Source organism: Acartia tonsa, chromosome 6, assembly GCF_053477335.1.
Source record: "Acartia tonsa isolate MP-2025a chromosome 6, ASM5347733v1, whole genome shotgun sequence".
Taxonomy (NCBI): Eukaryota; Metazoa; Arthropoda; class Copepoda; order Calanoida; family Acartiidae; genus Acartia; species Acartia tonsa.
Window position 1 is genome coordinate 43,810,068 of NC_137265.1, and position 17,608 is coordinate 43,827,675.

Sequence of the window (17,608 nt, forward strand, 5' to 3'; positions counted from 1 at the left end):
AATACTCTAATTACAAATCATGAGATTTAAATGGCGGGAAATTTAATAAGTTCCATATGACCTTGCTTGGACACTCCCACATTATAATATAACTTAGCAATTTTTAGTAGCGAAGCAACTCTATAATTCGAAATATCCTTCTGTCCGTACGTCTGAAACTTTTCTTGTCTCCCTAAAATATTTTTTATAAAATAAATCTTCATTTTAAAATTTCCTTCAATATGTAGCATAATTAGGTAAACCATTGCGGTCGGACTGCTTTTAGGAAGGTTTTTAGCTACTTTTATATTTTTCAATGTTAAACGGCTCCTATAAAAGATAGTAATTTTATTTTTTTTTGGGGGGGGGGGGGGGGGGTATTTACCTGCTTTACTACTAGAAATTGGAAATGTTCACAAATATGTAATGAAATATAAAGTAAATCCTTTAAAATGGTTGAGTGCGAAATCGGAAAATTATAGGCTTAACTCAAATTTTTGTCTGATTCTACCTTGTTAATTCAAAATAGTGAAGCTAATTAACATTAAACATTTTCCTACATTATATGAGATATGACCTTGTAAAGGATAACCATATCAATTCAGTAATTAGCAAGATCCTTCGGTACAGAAATAAAATGAGATACCCAAACAAAAATTCTATTAATTTATTATACGGATTTGCAAAAAAAAACAAAGTAACTAGAACATATATGGTGTTTTTGGGCGAATGGAATAGTTATTGTAAAGGTATCTTGTTACGATTTTTAAAGTTTGATACATATGCGGAAGTGCAAGTACACCAAAAGTGTAGTGTTGTAAAATAATTAAGAAGGAGGAGAAATAATGAGTATTTGTATAATTTGGTAAGACACATAGGAGAATTCTTGGCTCTACCTTAGAATACCCGCCCCCTCCCCCCCCAAAAAAAAAATGAAAAAAAGCTTGTGATTCTCCAGTGTGGTTTTGTGAATCACAAGTTTTTGGGATAATTCAACATGGTTAATTTAAGTCTTAAAATTTTATACACAGTTGATCATGTTGATTTTTTTACTTTTTGACAATAATCTTATATGTTATATAATTATCCTATTTATCCGAATTTTTGAAATATTAATTCCCAGGACAACAAAGTACAATTTTATGAGCTAAGCATCTCTATAATAAGTCCTAAAAATGTAAGTAGGTCCTTAAACAATATCCTTTATTTAACCCTAATCGACCGGAGGATGTCGGGCGTTTTTGCCTTCTTCTGTCATTTTTTTGCTCTTGTTTTTTTCTAGGCATTGTACTTAATTATGCTCCATATTAAAAGGAATGTTAACAAGAAGTTTTAGCTTTCTAACTTTTATAGGAGATGAGTAAATCCCATTTCTCCCTAGCGTTATGGGCTGATGGACGGACAGACAAAATGAATTATAGAGTAGCTTCGCCACTAAAAATAATAGTTATTATCAATATTATCTTTGTTGCCATAACACTCTGTCTGTCCTTCTGTGTGTCCGTCTGTCTTTTCTTCTGTCTGTTGCAATGTCATGAATTTCGTTTCTATTGGAAATAAATCATGGATTTCTTTTCAGATATTTTCACTTTCAAATGACTTTTTTCCTTCTTGTCGGTCTGTCCATCTCTCTGCATATCTGTCATTGTGTCCGCATCTCTGCATGTATGTCTGTGTGTGTCTATCTGTTTGCTTGTCTGTCTGCTCTCTGCCCGACTGTCTTTCCGTCTTTTTGTCTGTCTTTTCTTCTGTCTTTTGTAATGAAGATATTATATATGATTTTCTCGATTGCTATTGGAGATGAATTACTGATTTCTTTTAGATTATTTATCTGTCTGTATGTCAGTCTGCCTGCTTGTCTAGGTGTCTAAGACATATGATTTTCTCGGTTGCTATTGGAGATAGATTGCTGATTTCTTTTTATTTTTTTTCGCTCGCAAATATCTGTCTTTCTACTTGTCTGTCTCTCTTTTTGTCTATCTGTCTGCATGTCTGTATGACTGTATGTCCATCTGTTTGTCCGCTGTCTGCTTGTGTGTCCACACAAATATTTTTTGAAGTTTATATTAGGAGCAGATTTACAGTTATAGGAACCAAAGATAAAATAAAAGGGGTAAGAAATTAGAGTAAAATACTTGAGGGAGAAAGGGCTAAATAACTGTATCTCGCCATCGCATCCTCCTTGTGCAACCTTTCTATTGGGTCAATGAAAATCAACCAATAGTGTAGCTTATATTATAAAGGGAGGTAGTTGTCTGTATATGCATTACAGTGTCCAGATTAGAAAAATTTTGTTAAAATTTTGGCCCCCAGCCAAAATATGTTGATTTATGCAAAAATAAAATGACCCATGCAAAATATTTTTTCTGTAATGCAAAAGTTGCGACGGTACAAGTTCCTTGAAATTTTAAGGCCACCATTATGGAAAGAGGGGCGCTAAAATTTCAAAGTGTTAAGCATTATTCCGACTTAAAAGGATGTCGAAATGAAACAGAATTGATTTTAATAAAAAGGTTTAAAAGATACTTATTAATGTGTGGAGTTCTGTTGTGTTTTTAAATGCATTTTTTGTCAACAGGATTTTATTTTTTTTAATGGGTGGAGATTTCTCAGGTAAGATTATCTAGGGAGGAAAAAAAAGAATGGGGGGAGCTTTTGGGATACTTGTTTAGAAGATAATGGTATGGGGGTGGAGCATGGGAAATTCTTGACCCCAATCGGCTTGTGTTTTTAAATTGCTGAAAAAATGGGCGGAGTTTGTAAGGGTTTAATCAAGGAAAATGGAAGTTAAAAATTATTTGGAGTAAAGGAAGTCAAATAATGATCAAATATTACTCGTAAAAATTGATGAAAACAAGGATGACAGCATCCATAAAAGCGAAGCTCTGGAAAGGTATGACAGACTAACATTAACTTTTGTAGAGTGTCAGAATAGAATATACAAAATTTGAATATAAAAGTTTTGACAAAATTATACGTAAATTTGTTACAAAACTTCTTAAATACAGAATTCTGTTTAAGGACATACTGACATTCTTATGACCTGATTATAGAGATGCTTCGCTCCAAATATTGTACCTTATTGTAATAGGAATTAGTAATACAAGATCAGACCAATCGGATGATTTTATCACATTAAAATTTTTGTTAAAAAAGTAAAAAATTAACATGTTTAAAATGGACATTCTGGTAACAATTATAGAGTTGCTACGCTTTCAAAATCGTACCTATCTACTACAGGAATCATCATTTAAAGTTTGAAATTGATAGGAAATTCTAATATGAAAAAAATAATGAAAAAAGCTATCCGTTACGGACGAACTGACGAACTAACCAACCCTAATTATAGAAAAGCTTCGCTTTTAAAAAACAAGAATGACATCATCTATAAAAGCGAAGCTCTGAAACAGTAGGACAAACGAACATTAACACATGTAGAGTGTCAGAACTGAATATAAATATATAAAATTACATTTGTTGAAAACAAAACAATGTTTAAGGACATACTTACAGTTTTAGGACTTGATTATAGAGAGGCTCCGCTTATAACATTGTACTTTGTTGTCCTAGTAATCAAATGATTTTATCAGGAATCAAATGCAAAGTTTGAAATAGATAGGACAATTCTAACATGCCCATATTAACGAAAAAAGCTAACCGTTACGGACGGATTGACGGACGGACAAACCTTCCCTTATTATAGAAAAGCTTCGCCTTAAAAAAACAAAGCTAGAAGAATTAAACAGTAGATTATAAAAAGTATTGGAAAACTGTATCCTCCGTCCGTAGCGATTAGCTTTTTTCGTTAATTTAGGCATGTTAGAATTGTCCTTTTCATTACTAACTTTGCATTTGATTCCTGTAGAAGTTAGGTACGAGTTAGAAAGCGTAGGAACTCTATAATCATTACCAGAAAGTCCGTACATCCATTTTAAACATGTTGATTTTTAACTTTTTTAACAACAAATTTTTATGTGATAAAATACTCAGATTAAAATGTAAGTATGCATATCCTTAAACAGTATTCTTCATTTTAGAAGTTTTGCAACAAATTTACTATAATACTTTGCATTTTCAGTTCTGACAAAAGTTACAAAAGTTAATGTTTGTCTGTCCTACCGTTTTAGAGCTTCGCTTTTATGCATGGATGTTGTCATCCTTGTTAGAATAGATTTAAATATACAATTACAAGGATGACAACATCCATAAAAGCGAAGCTCTGAAACGGCAGGACAAACGGATATTAACACTTTTGTGATGTCAGAACTGAATAATCAGTATGTAAATGTATAAGAGTCGAATCAAAATTGTAAGTAAATTTGTTGAACAAACTGCTTGATACAGGATAATGTTTATGGACATACTTACATTTTTAGGACTTGATTATAGAGTTACTTTGCATATAATATTGTACTTTGTTGTCCCAGGAATCAGTATACCAAAAATCAGTCCAATCGGATAAATAGGTTACATACAAATTTGTTATTAAAAACGAAAAAAATCAACATGTATAAAATGGACATACGGACATACTGGTAATGATTATAGAGTTGCTACTCTTTCTAACTCGTACCAGACTTCAAAGTTTGAAATCAATAGGACAATTTCTAACATGACTAAATTAACAAAAAAATTTATCCGTTACGGACGGACGTACGGACGGACCGATCCTAATTATATAAAAGCTTCGCTTTTAAAAAGTGAAAGTGGACAGTGCTTAATTTTAACCCTTTTCAGTCTTGAACATATACTTCAACTTCTTATCTATGTAATACAATACAACCCCTTTCGGAAAAGGCAAATGAATGTAGAATTTGAGCAGTTTTATTGGTTTAGCCCCCCCCCCCCCTCCCCCTTCTTAATTTAGAGACAATTAATAATTTCTAGGGTATTTAAGAAGGATATCAAGGACACGTGGAAATGTAAACTTTAGGATATATGATCTGTCGCTAAAGTGTAATTAGGATGAGTGCATTATGGATATCATAATTTGGGGGTATAAATTTTAGTGGGAATTTAAATTGGGGGAATCTGTCACGTTGGCAAAATGAAGTTTGGGAATTTAAAAGAGGGAATTCGATTATGGGGAATCGATTTGTGGAAAAGTACCTAGAACCAAGATAGACATTTCATCGCTTGGCTTTCCCCCCACCCCCCCCCCACTCCCCGGCCGCCCAAAGAAAAAATAAATAAAATAAAAATGCATGGGTGAGGATTATGGACCTTTGGTTCATTTCGGCGAATTAACCATTAGAATTTATTATTTTAATCAACAAATGACGTGAATTGGCATGAATTAATCCCATTAAATAACAAAAATTAATCATATTAAAAAAAATTGTAATATAATTTTATTGAAACATGTAAAAACATGCTTTTTGTGAAAAAAAAATTCTGAATACCTTGTTAAACTTTATTGTTGGCATTATATCGACAAAAAAGTAATACTTATCTATGGTGTCGTATTATAGACAGCTTTCTACGGATATTAAAATGAAAAATAATAGGTTAAAAGTAAAACTTGCTGTAAAGGGGACGAAGTTACGGGATAACAAAACTGATATAAATTTTAAAATTTTTCTCTTAATATTCGTGCAAAATTGTCTGTAATACGGTGCTCTACGTGATTTTTGATTTTAAGTATGGCCGAAAACCGGATATTTAAACCATAAATAGTAATCTACATCAAGGGTAATTTTGTGTATTAACATTGGGGATATACATCAATCAGTCGGCCATTGTCTTATCCCTTTAGATCCCTCTGAACAATTTATCTATTTGTTTAATACTCATTATCCTAGAATTTAATCTTTTGTTTCCAAATGTGAGTAATGGATGTATAATATACATGGATATTATGACAGGAAAAAAATTGTCGTCAATTTAGGTTGCAATTTCCCCTCGCTTACATTGGTTGAGCCGTTTATCCAGTAAGAGGGGGGGGGGATAAGAAGGGGTAAAGGAGGTGGAAGAGGGGAGATTTTACTTTACAGAGTTTACTTTATAATAGAACATGAAAATCTGGTGTAAGATCCGAGTAATATTATATCCATTATGTGAGTTAAGTATTGGTTACAATGCAAACAACAAAATCTATCAAACATTTGGCAGTGTACGCTCACGTGGCATGTTTATCACATTAATAAATTACTAGCGGCTAAGCCTCTAGAGGCATCTAGCGGCGCGTAGAATGTTTTCTTTTAAATCTATGTTAAGATCAGCTGTTTACCATAAAGTTTAGTAGAATTGGATTTATAGGTGATAGTACCCTCCCCAAAAATAGTTATAAACCTGCCTAGGACCTATGAGAAGCTACACTGTATAGAAGAACCTTATCAGTTCAGCAGTTAGCGATATACTTTGGTACAATCAGCAAGATATATAGAGATCCTTAAAAAAATAAAAGCACAAACTGCCAATTAACTTTTGATTTGTGTTGTGTATTATGTATCATTGAAAACTAAATCTAATTTGTTTACTGAACTATTGTGTGATGATTTCATAATTGGCATAATGATTACAATACAACTTAGAAAGCGTAGCAACTCTGTTATCTACATCCCCAATGATGATAAACAAAATTACCCCTAGATTATTATTACAGGTTGGAAAAGTTTAACTTTTCAACCTTTCAGTCAAAATCTCCCAAAATGAACCCAAAATGTTTGAGGCAACGTATGGGAGCAAGGTTTTTTTATAAATATAAAACTGAGGTTACTAGTGTAATTTAAAGTAGTATTAGGACAATTTTCTATTTATTTTTTTATTATAATTTCCCTGAATCCCTGATTTGAAGCAGATGTTAGGTATCAGATCAAATATGGTGTGTGCTGTGTATTTACTTCCGCACATTTCTAAGGTATTCTTCTACTCTCATCCTTGCTTATACCCAGCAAGATATTTCGCCATAGAGTTGCCTTTCAACTCGTGCAATATATGAACCGATTCCTATGCTACCTCGAATCCCATTCGCCATGAATTAACACCTAATTTTTTGGCGATAAAAGTTGGAAAATCGGCCTTTTAAGCAAAAAGTAGCATGCGAGTTCGCCATCGATATCGTAGCAGAGTATGAGGCGAAGTAGCACAATAGTAGCATAAATTAAAAGAGAGAGAGAGAGAGAGAGTGAGAGAGAGAGAGAGAGAGGAGATAAAAATAGAAGAAGTGAGAATAAATAGATAAGAGGCTTTTATACTTCAGAAAGAACCGAATACAGAGCAGCATTACTTTAATTTATGCTACAATTGTGCTACTTTGCCTCATACTCTGCTACGATATCAATGGCAAACTCGCATACTGCCTTTTGCTTGAAAGGCCGATTTTCCAACGTTTATCGCCAAAAAATTAGGTGGTAATTCATAAGCTACCATTTGAGATATCGAACAACGTAGCATGCTACCTGTTTTTAAAAGTTTCGCTGGGTATGTAATGTCTAGGATTGTTATCAAAATGAAAGAGAAATAAAAGATCCAAAATATTAGGCTTTAATCGGCCACGGTATTTTAATTTTGAGAAAACTTTTTAAAAAACTTAATAACTAACGGATACGGACGACCAACGCTAGTTATAGAAAAGCTTTGCTTAAAAAAAATGAAAAATCAAATAATTTAGTTTCGAACATATTTATTTGTATATAATGAGAATAATCAACAATACTAAGAATTTTAAACATGATTTGGTAAATTGGTACAATTATGTCTTTGGTACATTTCAATATATTAAATGATAATCATAATATATTTTAAAACTAAATAATCATATTCAATAGTAGCGAAGCTAATTGATACACTTTATGCTAAAAACATGAAATACATTGGAATCTTATAAAAAGATTAGAATTAGCTCTTCAAAAATAACCATTCCCCTTATTAAATTTGGCAACTTTCCTCAAACTGCCTCTCCCCTTATTTAGAATTAAATTTAAAATAAGGGATGGAAGTAGTTTCGTGTGTAGGTCAGTTTAGGTTAGGCACAGGTTAGTCTTGCATGGTTAGGGCACCACAGGTATGGGATTAAAGAAAAAAAACATTAATTTCAATATTTTTTTTGAACGGGAAGTTTCTGTGCTCTCCAAGCACTTAGAGGGAAAGTACCTTTTAATGTTTTACAAGAGTTGTGTAGTACCCACTGACAGATCAACTAGAAGAGTAGCTTAATGCTTCCGCCAGGGAGGGAAGGACCATTGGATTGTAATTAAACTGTTACTCAAAATATTATAAACACGTCATCTTTTTTGTTGTCTCTAAAACTTCGAGTACTTTTATTAAATTCAGAGCTGGATCTTTAAATCATTTTAGTGGTGAGCCAGATCGGGGTGAACCGAATTTCAGCCAATCACAGCGCGGCATTTCATAAAATGCTGTGCTCTCATTGGTGGAAAGTTGGCTCACCCCGATCTGGCTCACCACTAAAATGATTTAAAGATCCAGCTTTGAATTATTGGTTCCAAACTAGTAGTTTCCAATCATTGTATATTAATTTTTCGTCAATTGTCCTATCCCTTTAGATCCCTGGCTTCTATAAATCATGATAATTTGCACCTATAGTATGAAAATTAATAATAATATAAATAAAACATAATTATCATATAAATTGGCAATCAAATTTTTTTTCAGAAATGGTGGAAATTTACTTAAATAATTAAGGGTAATTGGCTGTATCTTAAATAATTAAACGAAGTGGGAAAAAAAATATCTAGCGTAAATTATAATATATATAACAAAGTGTTTAATATAGTATGGCTTTGAAAACGATTGATATCATCTGGAATAGAACCGGTTATTAACCATACAGAAAAATCATGCATCGTATTGTATTGTAGCCACTTTTCTACGAATATTAGTGTAAACAATCATTTTTTTTACACCAGTTTTGTTAGCTCGAGCCTTCATCCCTTTGGGGTTAACAAAACTGGTTTTAATTTTATAACTTTTTATTTTAATTATCGCGGAAGGTTGTCTATAATACGATGCTATATTAAACTATTTTAGTTTGGTTTTCAGACAATAGATCTTTTTTCACAAGTGGAAGAGTTTATAATAAATTCCTTACGGTTTATTCTTTTCTTAAAACTTTATAATCCACATATAAAGGGCCTAACTTTTTACAATATAATAATATACAAAACTTAAGTTAAATAAATCACAGCATTTTATATTGCTAAAAGTAAAAAAAAAGTTAATCAAAAAATTAAACCTTTTTACATCAAAAATTTCAAATAAAGAAATTATGATCAATAAAAAAGTATTTGTAGGTAATCTTCAAGATATGACAAGAAAAATCTGTATTTGAAATCAATAATTTTATTAAATACAGTTCATAATACATTTAGGTAAAAATGTTTTTAAAAATTTACATACATATAATAAAAACGAATAGGTTCATTAATAGCAAAGCTTTTTTTTACAAAGGAAAAAGAAGAAAAAAACACTTAAGGGGAGAACCTTTTAAGTAGCATTTTAAAGAATAATGCACATTCTTCAGGAATCTTCTAGTTCAGGTTAGGTTTAGCTTAAGAATTGAACCCTGCAAGGTAATGGCTTCCATTCAAAATTTCGCGTATTTTTTGTTTTACATACATTAGAATGTTGTCATATTAGAGATAAACTGTTGAAATTTTGGCATAATGCTATAAGTTTTGACAGGGTTTTTAAAGGCAGGTTTTATTAATCAAAAGAGAACAGCTAACCAAATATGTAATCTATTATTACTTTCATCTTTAACCAGATTAACATGTACTTTAATAAAGTGAAACTTGTAGCTGGTTAAAATAATGATTCCTCCCAAATACCCCCATTACCTCCCCTCCTACTAGATGAACGTACTTACCAATAAATGAATTCCATGTTAGCAACCTAAATTGACGTCAATTTCTCCCCTATCATAAATTCAACGTATATATTATATCCATTTAATCAACTGACTGTAAGACTTGTAAGTTAGCTTTGCTTCTAAAATTTATATAACTAAACCAGGGATAAGGGATGGGAAACGCAGTAGTTAGAATTGACAACTATCAACTAGAATAATGAAATAGCTAAATAAGTCCAAAGAAGATAACAGAATAAAATTCAGGTAGCTAGCCTCAAGTAAAATTAGAACTTTTTTACCCAATATATAAATGGCGTTTGTTAAAATTACGTTTTGATGTTTTTTTTTCTCCCAAATTTTCTTTTATCTTTTACTTTAATAATTTGAATTTTTCAGAAAGCTATCATTTGGTTTGTCGCAGACAGATTTTAGGTTGTGTTATTTTTCTTTTTCTTAATGAGTAAACATTTTATTTGAAAATATCATTGCTAATTAAAATTGAAAAAAAATACTTTAAAAAAAAGCAATGGGTAACATTGTATTAAGTTCTATGGATACTATTATATAATAATAGATTTGTACTGTGTATAAATTAGCTTATAGTACAAAAATTAAGGTTAATGTGTTTTATCAATTCCATATAAAATTTTTAGAATTTGAAATACAACACTTTATTATTAACTGCCAATTGAATATTCTTAGCTACGCACTTCCTAAAAAATAACCCCTCTATTTTTTTTTTATATATGGTATTTTTTAATGTAAAACTCTGAGCAGATTTAATAATTAAGCTAATGTGATCAAACACCATTTCTATTATTTTTTTCGAAGCAGACAGCTTATTATTTTTTCTAGAATTATATGCTTCTAAAATTGCCGCGGTTTTTATATAGCTTGCCTCCAGTTGCCCATTGGTTGATACAAAACAAGTTGATCCTTATTTGAGTTGAGAGCGATAGCTAATTTGGAGCTGCCTCCAATGACTATATTTACTTAGGAAATAGTAAAAGTTGCAATATCCCTTGTGAAACTAGGCCGAGACCTAATTTATGGCCAGGTTTCCTATCCCTTATCACTGAACTAAACAGATTTTTCGTAGCACAGCTACTATATAATTATTACATCTTTTTTAATGAAAAATCAATGCCTTGTTGATGGTACTGAAAAGGAAAAGGGAAGGATGGGAACGGATGAGTGGAGTGGGGGGTGGATAAAAGATTTGGATAGCTGGCAACAGTTGCTGGGGGGCTGCGGTACAGGCCGGGATATTGCAGGAGCCGCCACACTGGTGATAGCGAGTCTAACCCGATGCCTCCTAAATTAAACAATATTCTATTATGGCAAGTATTTGTATTTTTGCATTTTATAGCATCACAAAGCCGTGTTTTTTTTAAGTTGCAAAAAGTCCAACTAGCAAAAAATAGAATGAGTGTTTATAAGCAGGAAAGCAGAGTATTTTGTGTTAATTTCACGGATATGGGATAAGACAATGGCTGATAAATTGATGTATATCCCCAATGAAGATACTCAAAATTACCTCATCTGTAGATTGATATTAGTGGTTGAAACGTTTGAACACTCAACTTTACGAATCAACCAATCAAAATTCAATAAAGTCCCCAAAGTTCTTAAGCAAACGAATAAGAAAAAAGTTATCAAAAAAATTTTGGGACTAGTGTAATAAACGGCCCATTATCCCCTCTCTTTCTGGCTAATAGTAATGCTTTGCGAATTTGATAATTCGATAATAGGCTACATGTGCTGTATTAAATGCACACCATCATATTAAGATTGAAAAAAATGGGTTTACTATTACCATCCATTGTCAATAAATCACTAGATATGTAATTACTGTTATAAATTTTACATTTATTGTATACTAGGACTGACGGCCGTGCGGTCATGACCTAGTTATAGAGTGGCTGTGCTATACAAATATGCTTGCCTAAAGTATTTGCACTGCCAAGTCTAGAATCTGTCTCACCGAGTCTGTCAGCTGCAGCTGCAGTTGTCACGTGTGAGGAGCCAACAGACACACGGTCAGAGTCACATTCAGGATCTTCTAGTTGTTCCTCCATGCCAGGGGGGCGGAAGATACCTAAAAAATTATTCCTCAATGGCCTGTTTGATAAATCATTCCAGATTTTACGCAACAAAAAAATAAACTGCAAATTGATTTTAGCACATCTAATATTTTCTTGTTGTTGTTGTGGTAGCCATCAGGAGCTAGACTCGTCACTCAATATACCAAGAAATTCCGCACATTTTTTAGGCTCCGTCCATAGATTGGTGGGGGTTAACAGAGGCGTCCAAGCTTTTTTTTGGGAGGGGGGGTAAAATTTTTTGGGGGGGTAATTTAAATTTTATTAAAGGAAGCCTGCAAGAAATACCACGCTTTAACTGCTGAAAGACTGCCACAAGTAGACCAAATACCCCAAATTTGAAGCCTTCAGCTTCTATAACAAAAAAGTTCTAGGCATTTTAAAATGACATTTTATGTACAATGAAAATTTGAAAGAATTGCAATGCTCATGTTGAAAACTTTGAAATTAAACTACGTGGCCTAGAAACAAAATTATAAGCTTATTTTTGTCATAAATTTAGGTTTCCAGTAACTAATTATATTTTTACAATAAAAATACCCATTTTTATAGTCAAAATCATTAAAAAAAATTAAGATTTACATGCGTTGTACCGAATGTACTGTAGCCAATCAGAAGGCTGAATCAGCTTAACAACCAATCACAGCTAAGCTTGTATTAGTTTACCCCTTTGTTTCCGTATAATTTTCGTTTAAAAATGCAATTTAAATCGAATTTTTTTCATAGATTTTGACTATGAAATGTGGTGTTTTTATTGTAAAAATGTAATCGGTTACAGGCAATCTAAGTTTCTGACAAAGATAAGGTTATAATTTTGTGTCTAGGCGACGTAATTTAATATTGTTTTTTCTTTTATGAGCATTGGAAATCTTTCAAAAATTCCATTGTACATAAAATGCTATTTTGAAATGCCTAGAACTTTTTTGTTATTGAAGCTTAAGGCTTTAAATTTGGGGTATTGGGTCTTCTTGTGGCAGTCTTTCAGCAGTTAAAGCGTATTATTTCTTGCAGTCTTCCTTTAAATATATAGTATTAAAAATGCGCGCAATTTTTTTTTTTATTAGAGATTTATTATTTTGGGGGGGGGGTATTTACCCCCCAAAAATTGTTTCAGGGGGGGTGGGTAAATACCCCCTCCTAAATGGTTGGGGGTGCCTAGGGCACCCCCAAGATAGGGGTAAATTTAATATGGGGGGGGGGGGGTAAAATGAAAAAATTTTTGGGGGGGTAATCGCTCAATTACCCCCTCCCCCCCTTGGACGTCTATGGGGGTTAACCTCTAATATTTTCTTCAGGGGGAACCTTGGAATGTAAGTTATTCTGGTACCCACAGTTTTGGGTATTCTTTTCTTAGATTTCAAACTTATTTAGGGAAGGGGTAATTTTGTTTAGCATAATTAATAAATTATAGGGTTATAATCTATTATAATTCTAGCTTTGAAAGCTTAGAATAACAATATGACGGACGTACGGACATTCAGTGATCATAGAGTAGCTGAACTACTAAATATACCTGGCGGCGGCGGTATCGTGGTGCCGGCGGCGGAATGACTAGTCACCGGGGAACACGGCGGGCTGGTGGACAACTTGATGCACGCGTCCGCTTTGTTCATGGCTGCCGACAGGCCGCTGTGCATCTCTTCCAGTTTTCGTTTTGCGCGCGAATATTCTTCAACCTCGCGGATTCGCCGCTCTGCATTAGTTTCTCTAAAACATAAAACTTTATATAAAAGAGGTTGGATAAGACAATGAAAAATAAGTTTGTTTACATACCAAATGAAGGTAAGCATAATTATTTAAGATTTAAATCATCGGTTGAAAAGTTAGGACAATGCTAGTTTTAAATACCCAATCACCTATTTATGAAAATACCCAAAGTTTTACAACCAACGAACGAGAGGTGTGTTATCAGGTATAACAAATTAGATAAATCTTGGGGCGCAGATGTAGAGGTCGTCAATATTAATATATGTTTCCCCCCAACGACAGCTGAAATCCACAAATAGGTTTCGTGATTTTTCCGAATTAATTTCGTTAGTGGTATAAGCTGGTGTGTTATAAACTTTGAGTAATAAGACGAAAATGGCTTTTTTATTACAAGCCGGCGACAGTCGACTTTACAATTGAATGGTATCATCAATATTTCCGGTTAAAATAAAAACAGGATTTGTTTTCATAATTTTTTTCAATTTCATATTTAAGAAAAAAATTTGTAAATATTATTCAAAAAAATATTATAAATATCTAAAGAAAATATACAAAAAAGAGGTTATGAATAGAAGTTCTAAAATTAATTCAAAAATAAATTGCATTTATTTAGACTAACAAGGATGACAACATCCATACGTAGCGAAGCACAAAATTTTGTGGATGGGACTGACCGTCATGGTTGTTTCTTCAAACGACGTGAAATTTAATTTTGATATCTTTAACTGAAAAAATTTTGAAAATCGTACTAAAAACACCAAAGATATGTGGGAAAATGTAAAAATATAAAAATAGCCAGAAACCTGCAAAAAGGCAGTCTGACCGTCATTATTGTTTTCTCCAAACAACGGAAAATTTAATTTTGATATTTTTAACTGAAAAAATTTTGAAAATCGGACTAAAAACACCAAAGATATGGGGGAAAATGTAAAAAATATAAAATAGCCAAAAACCTGCAAAAAGGCAGTCTGACTGTCATAGTTGTTTTCTTCAAACAATGTGAAATTTGATTTTGATATGTATAACTGAAAAAATATTGAAAATCGGATCATAAACACCAAAGATATGGGAGAAAATGTAAAAAGTATAAAAATAGCCTAAAACCTGCAAAAAGGCAGTCTGACCGTCATTATTGTTTTCTCCAAACGACGAAAAATTTAATTTTGATATCTTTAACTGAAAAAATTTTGAAAATCAGACCATAAACACCAAAGATATGGGGGAAAATGTGCAAAATTAAAAAAATAGCCTAAAACCTGCTAAAAAGCCGTCCGACCGCCATTGATGTTTTATAGTTAATTGTGCTCCTTAATGATGGGAATGTTGTCAAAAAAATTCAGAATCCTATCTTTTATAGGAGCTGAGTAAATCCCATTTCCCCCATAGCGTTACGGACTGACTGACGGACTGACGGACTGACGGACTGACGGACGGACATAGTGAATTATAGAGTAGCTTCGCTACTAAAAACAACAGGATACACGACTAACTTTTTTTTTATATAGTATATTTTAAATATAGTTTAGGTTATCTATTGTTTTTATGTATTATATATATTGAAACACAACTAATTTTATTCTCATTCTATTTATGGAATACAATTGTTTCACTAATTACTAGATCATCAGTACCAATTAAGATGTTAGAAAATAAGGATGACAACATCTTTAAAAGCGAAGCTCTGAAATGTAAATACAAACGAACATTACCACTAGTAAAGTGTCAGAACTGAATAATCTAAATATTAATATATAAGCTTATATGTACAAAATTGTAAGTAAATTTGTTGCAAAAATGATTAAATACATGATACTGTTTAAGAACATACTGACGTTTTTAGGACTTGATTATAGAGATGCTTCGCTTATCACATTGTACCTTGTTGTAATAGGAATCAGTATTCAAAGAATCAGATGAATAGGATAATTTTAACATACAAAATTTGTTGTCAAAAAGTACAAAAATCAGCTTGCTTTTAATGGACGTACGGATTTTCTAGTAGCAATTATAGAGTTGCTTCGCTTTCTAAGTCGTAAATCCTATTATATAAAGTAGTAAGCGTTTTTTGTCTGTCCCGAAGGATCTCTCTAACCGCTGAACCGATATTGTTCTTCTTTACAGTGAAGCTTCTTATAGGTCCTGGGAAGGTTTTAAACTTTTTTTTGGGAGGGTGTCTTTACCCCCCTCCCTCCAAAAACTATTTTTTTTTACTCTTTTGAAACTCAAATTTAAAAAGGGAGGAGGTCAATTTTCCCCATTCTACCTTAAGTGCCCCTAGAGGCTTCTAGGGGCGGAGCCGCTAGTAACTGTTATAGAAATCAGCATACAAAGTTTGAAATCTGTTATAAATAGTCTGTTATGATAAAGGAAAAGACAATGGCTATTAAATTAATGTACATTCTCAATAATGATAAACAAAATTACGACGTCTGTATGTAAATTTATAGGTAAAACGTTTGGAAACTCATCTTAATAAACCAACCAATCGAAATTCGCTCAAAGTCCATAAATAAGAAACGTTAATATAAAACTTTGAGGACTAGTGTTTAAAGAGACCAATGTACCCTCCTTCCCTGATTATAATAAAAGCTTAAAAAAAACAAGGACAAAACTTTCTCACCTGTGCTCAGCTGTGATAAAAGCTGGCAGTCCAATAATTTGTCCCTCCTGAAGGCCAACACAATTATTGCTCTGACGCTGGTCCCCAGATCTAACTGCTCGAATACCCAAGGCAATTGCATCCTCGGCTGCTTGCTGTCGTTTCAGTGCAACCTGCAATTTTAGAAGTTAGCTAAAGTAAGGGTTTGTCTTACCGTTTTTCCATCTTTTTTCGTTTAAACCGCGTTATCATTAAAGACTATAAAATTTAACCTACTGTTAAATGCTATACATTGTTTTTAACAAAGTTTTAACAAAGTAGGAATGCCTTGTTCCTATAAACATACAGTTACAATTAAAGATAGTGTTGGTTGTCTGAAAATATTATTACTTATTATGTTCAAAAAAACAATAAATAACTTAAAGTATAAAACTTGGTTTATATTCCGAAAATATAGTAGAGTTTTTTGTGATAGTTTTTTTAGCTTTCCGCAGATACTAAATAGAAAAATATAAAATTAATTCCAGTTTTGTTAGACTCGCAGGGCCAAAGGTCCAGGATAATAAAACAGACTTATAGTAGGGCTCAGAACCGGTTCAATTCCTGCGGAAATGGATCGGATTCGATGCCAAACGGGAAAATAAACTACCTGAGCGGCCATAACACGTTGTCTCTCAGCAATAAGGTTGCACTTGGCACAGCTGCAGTCGCGGAACTTGCACTGCCGCTTGTGACCCTTCAACCACGAGATATAACCATGGTTTCGACATCTAGTTATGCCATATTGTTGCTTGACGGATATATTAGATAAGGATAAGTATTCCTTGCTTCTAAACATTGCATGTGTAATGTGTATGGTAGATAGGAATACTCTGGGGAAAGGGAATGTGATTTTGACAAAGAATTCTAAAGGAAAATTTCCCCACAACCCCCTTCCCCGTTTCCTCCCCACCCCTCTTCAGTTACATGAAAAAAATAAGATATACCCCCACCCTACTTCCAAAGGTTTCGTGATTTTTTTTTGTAGAAATGATTGTTAGAATAGCTAGGCATGGGAATACTAAGGTATACTAAAGTATTAGTGTATTAGACAATAAACAGTACTTTAGACTATCAAATATTTTAAAAGTATGTTAGCCATTGGAATAATAGTATAATAGTTATTTATCGCAAAACATGATTTTTCATTCTGGCTACTGTTTTTAATCTCCTGGAATATTTACCGGATTATAATCCACACTGTAAATTTATGTTATTTGAATATTTTTCCATGTGGTATAATAAGGAAGAAAAGTCTTTTTTTTTTACATTTTTCCTTCTTCTTTTCTTACAATTAGTTTGTAATGATTCATAATTAGTGTAAATCTCATTTTCCCTTAAAAAGAATCTTTTTATTTATATTTTGTTATT

The 17,608-nt window shown here is 32.6% G+C and overlaps 1 protein-coding gene across 1 annotated transcript; it reads right to left on the bottom strand.

The window, feature by feature from the left end:
- Window positions 1-10,908: 10,908 nt before the first annotated feature.
- On the bottom strand, window positions 10,909-17,036 carry LOC145323118 (uncharacterized). Its single transcript, XM_080165505.1, has 5 exons — window positions 16,848-17,036; window positions 16,220-16,371; window positions 13,406-13,599; window positions 11,736-11,888; window positions 10,909-11,105 (listed from the first exon to the last, which is right to left on the bottom strand). The coding sequence occupies exons 1-5, from the start codon at window positions 17,034-17,036 to the stop codon at window positions 10,909-10,911; spliced, it is 885 nt and encodes a 294-aa protein (XP_080021631.1).
- Between the last annotated feature and the right edge of the window lie 572 nt (window positions 17,037-17,608).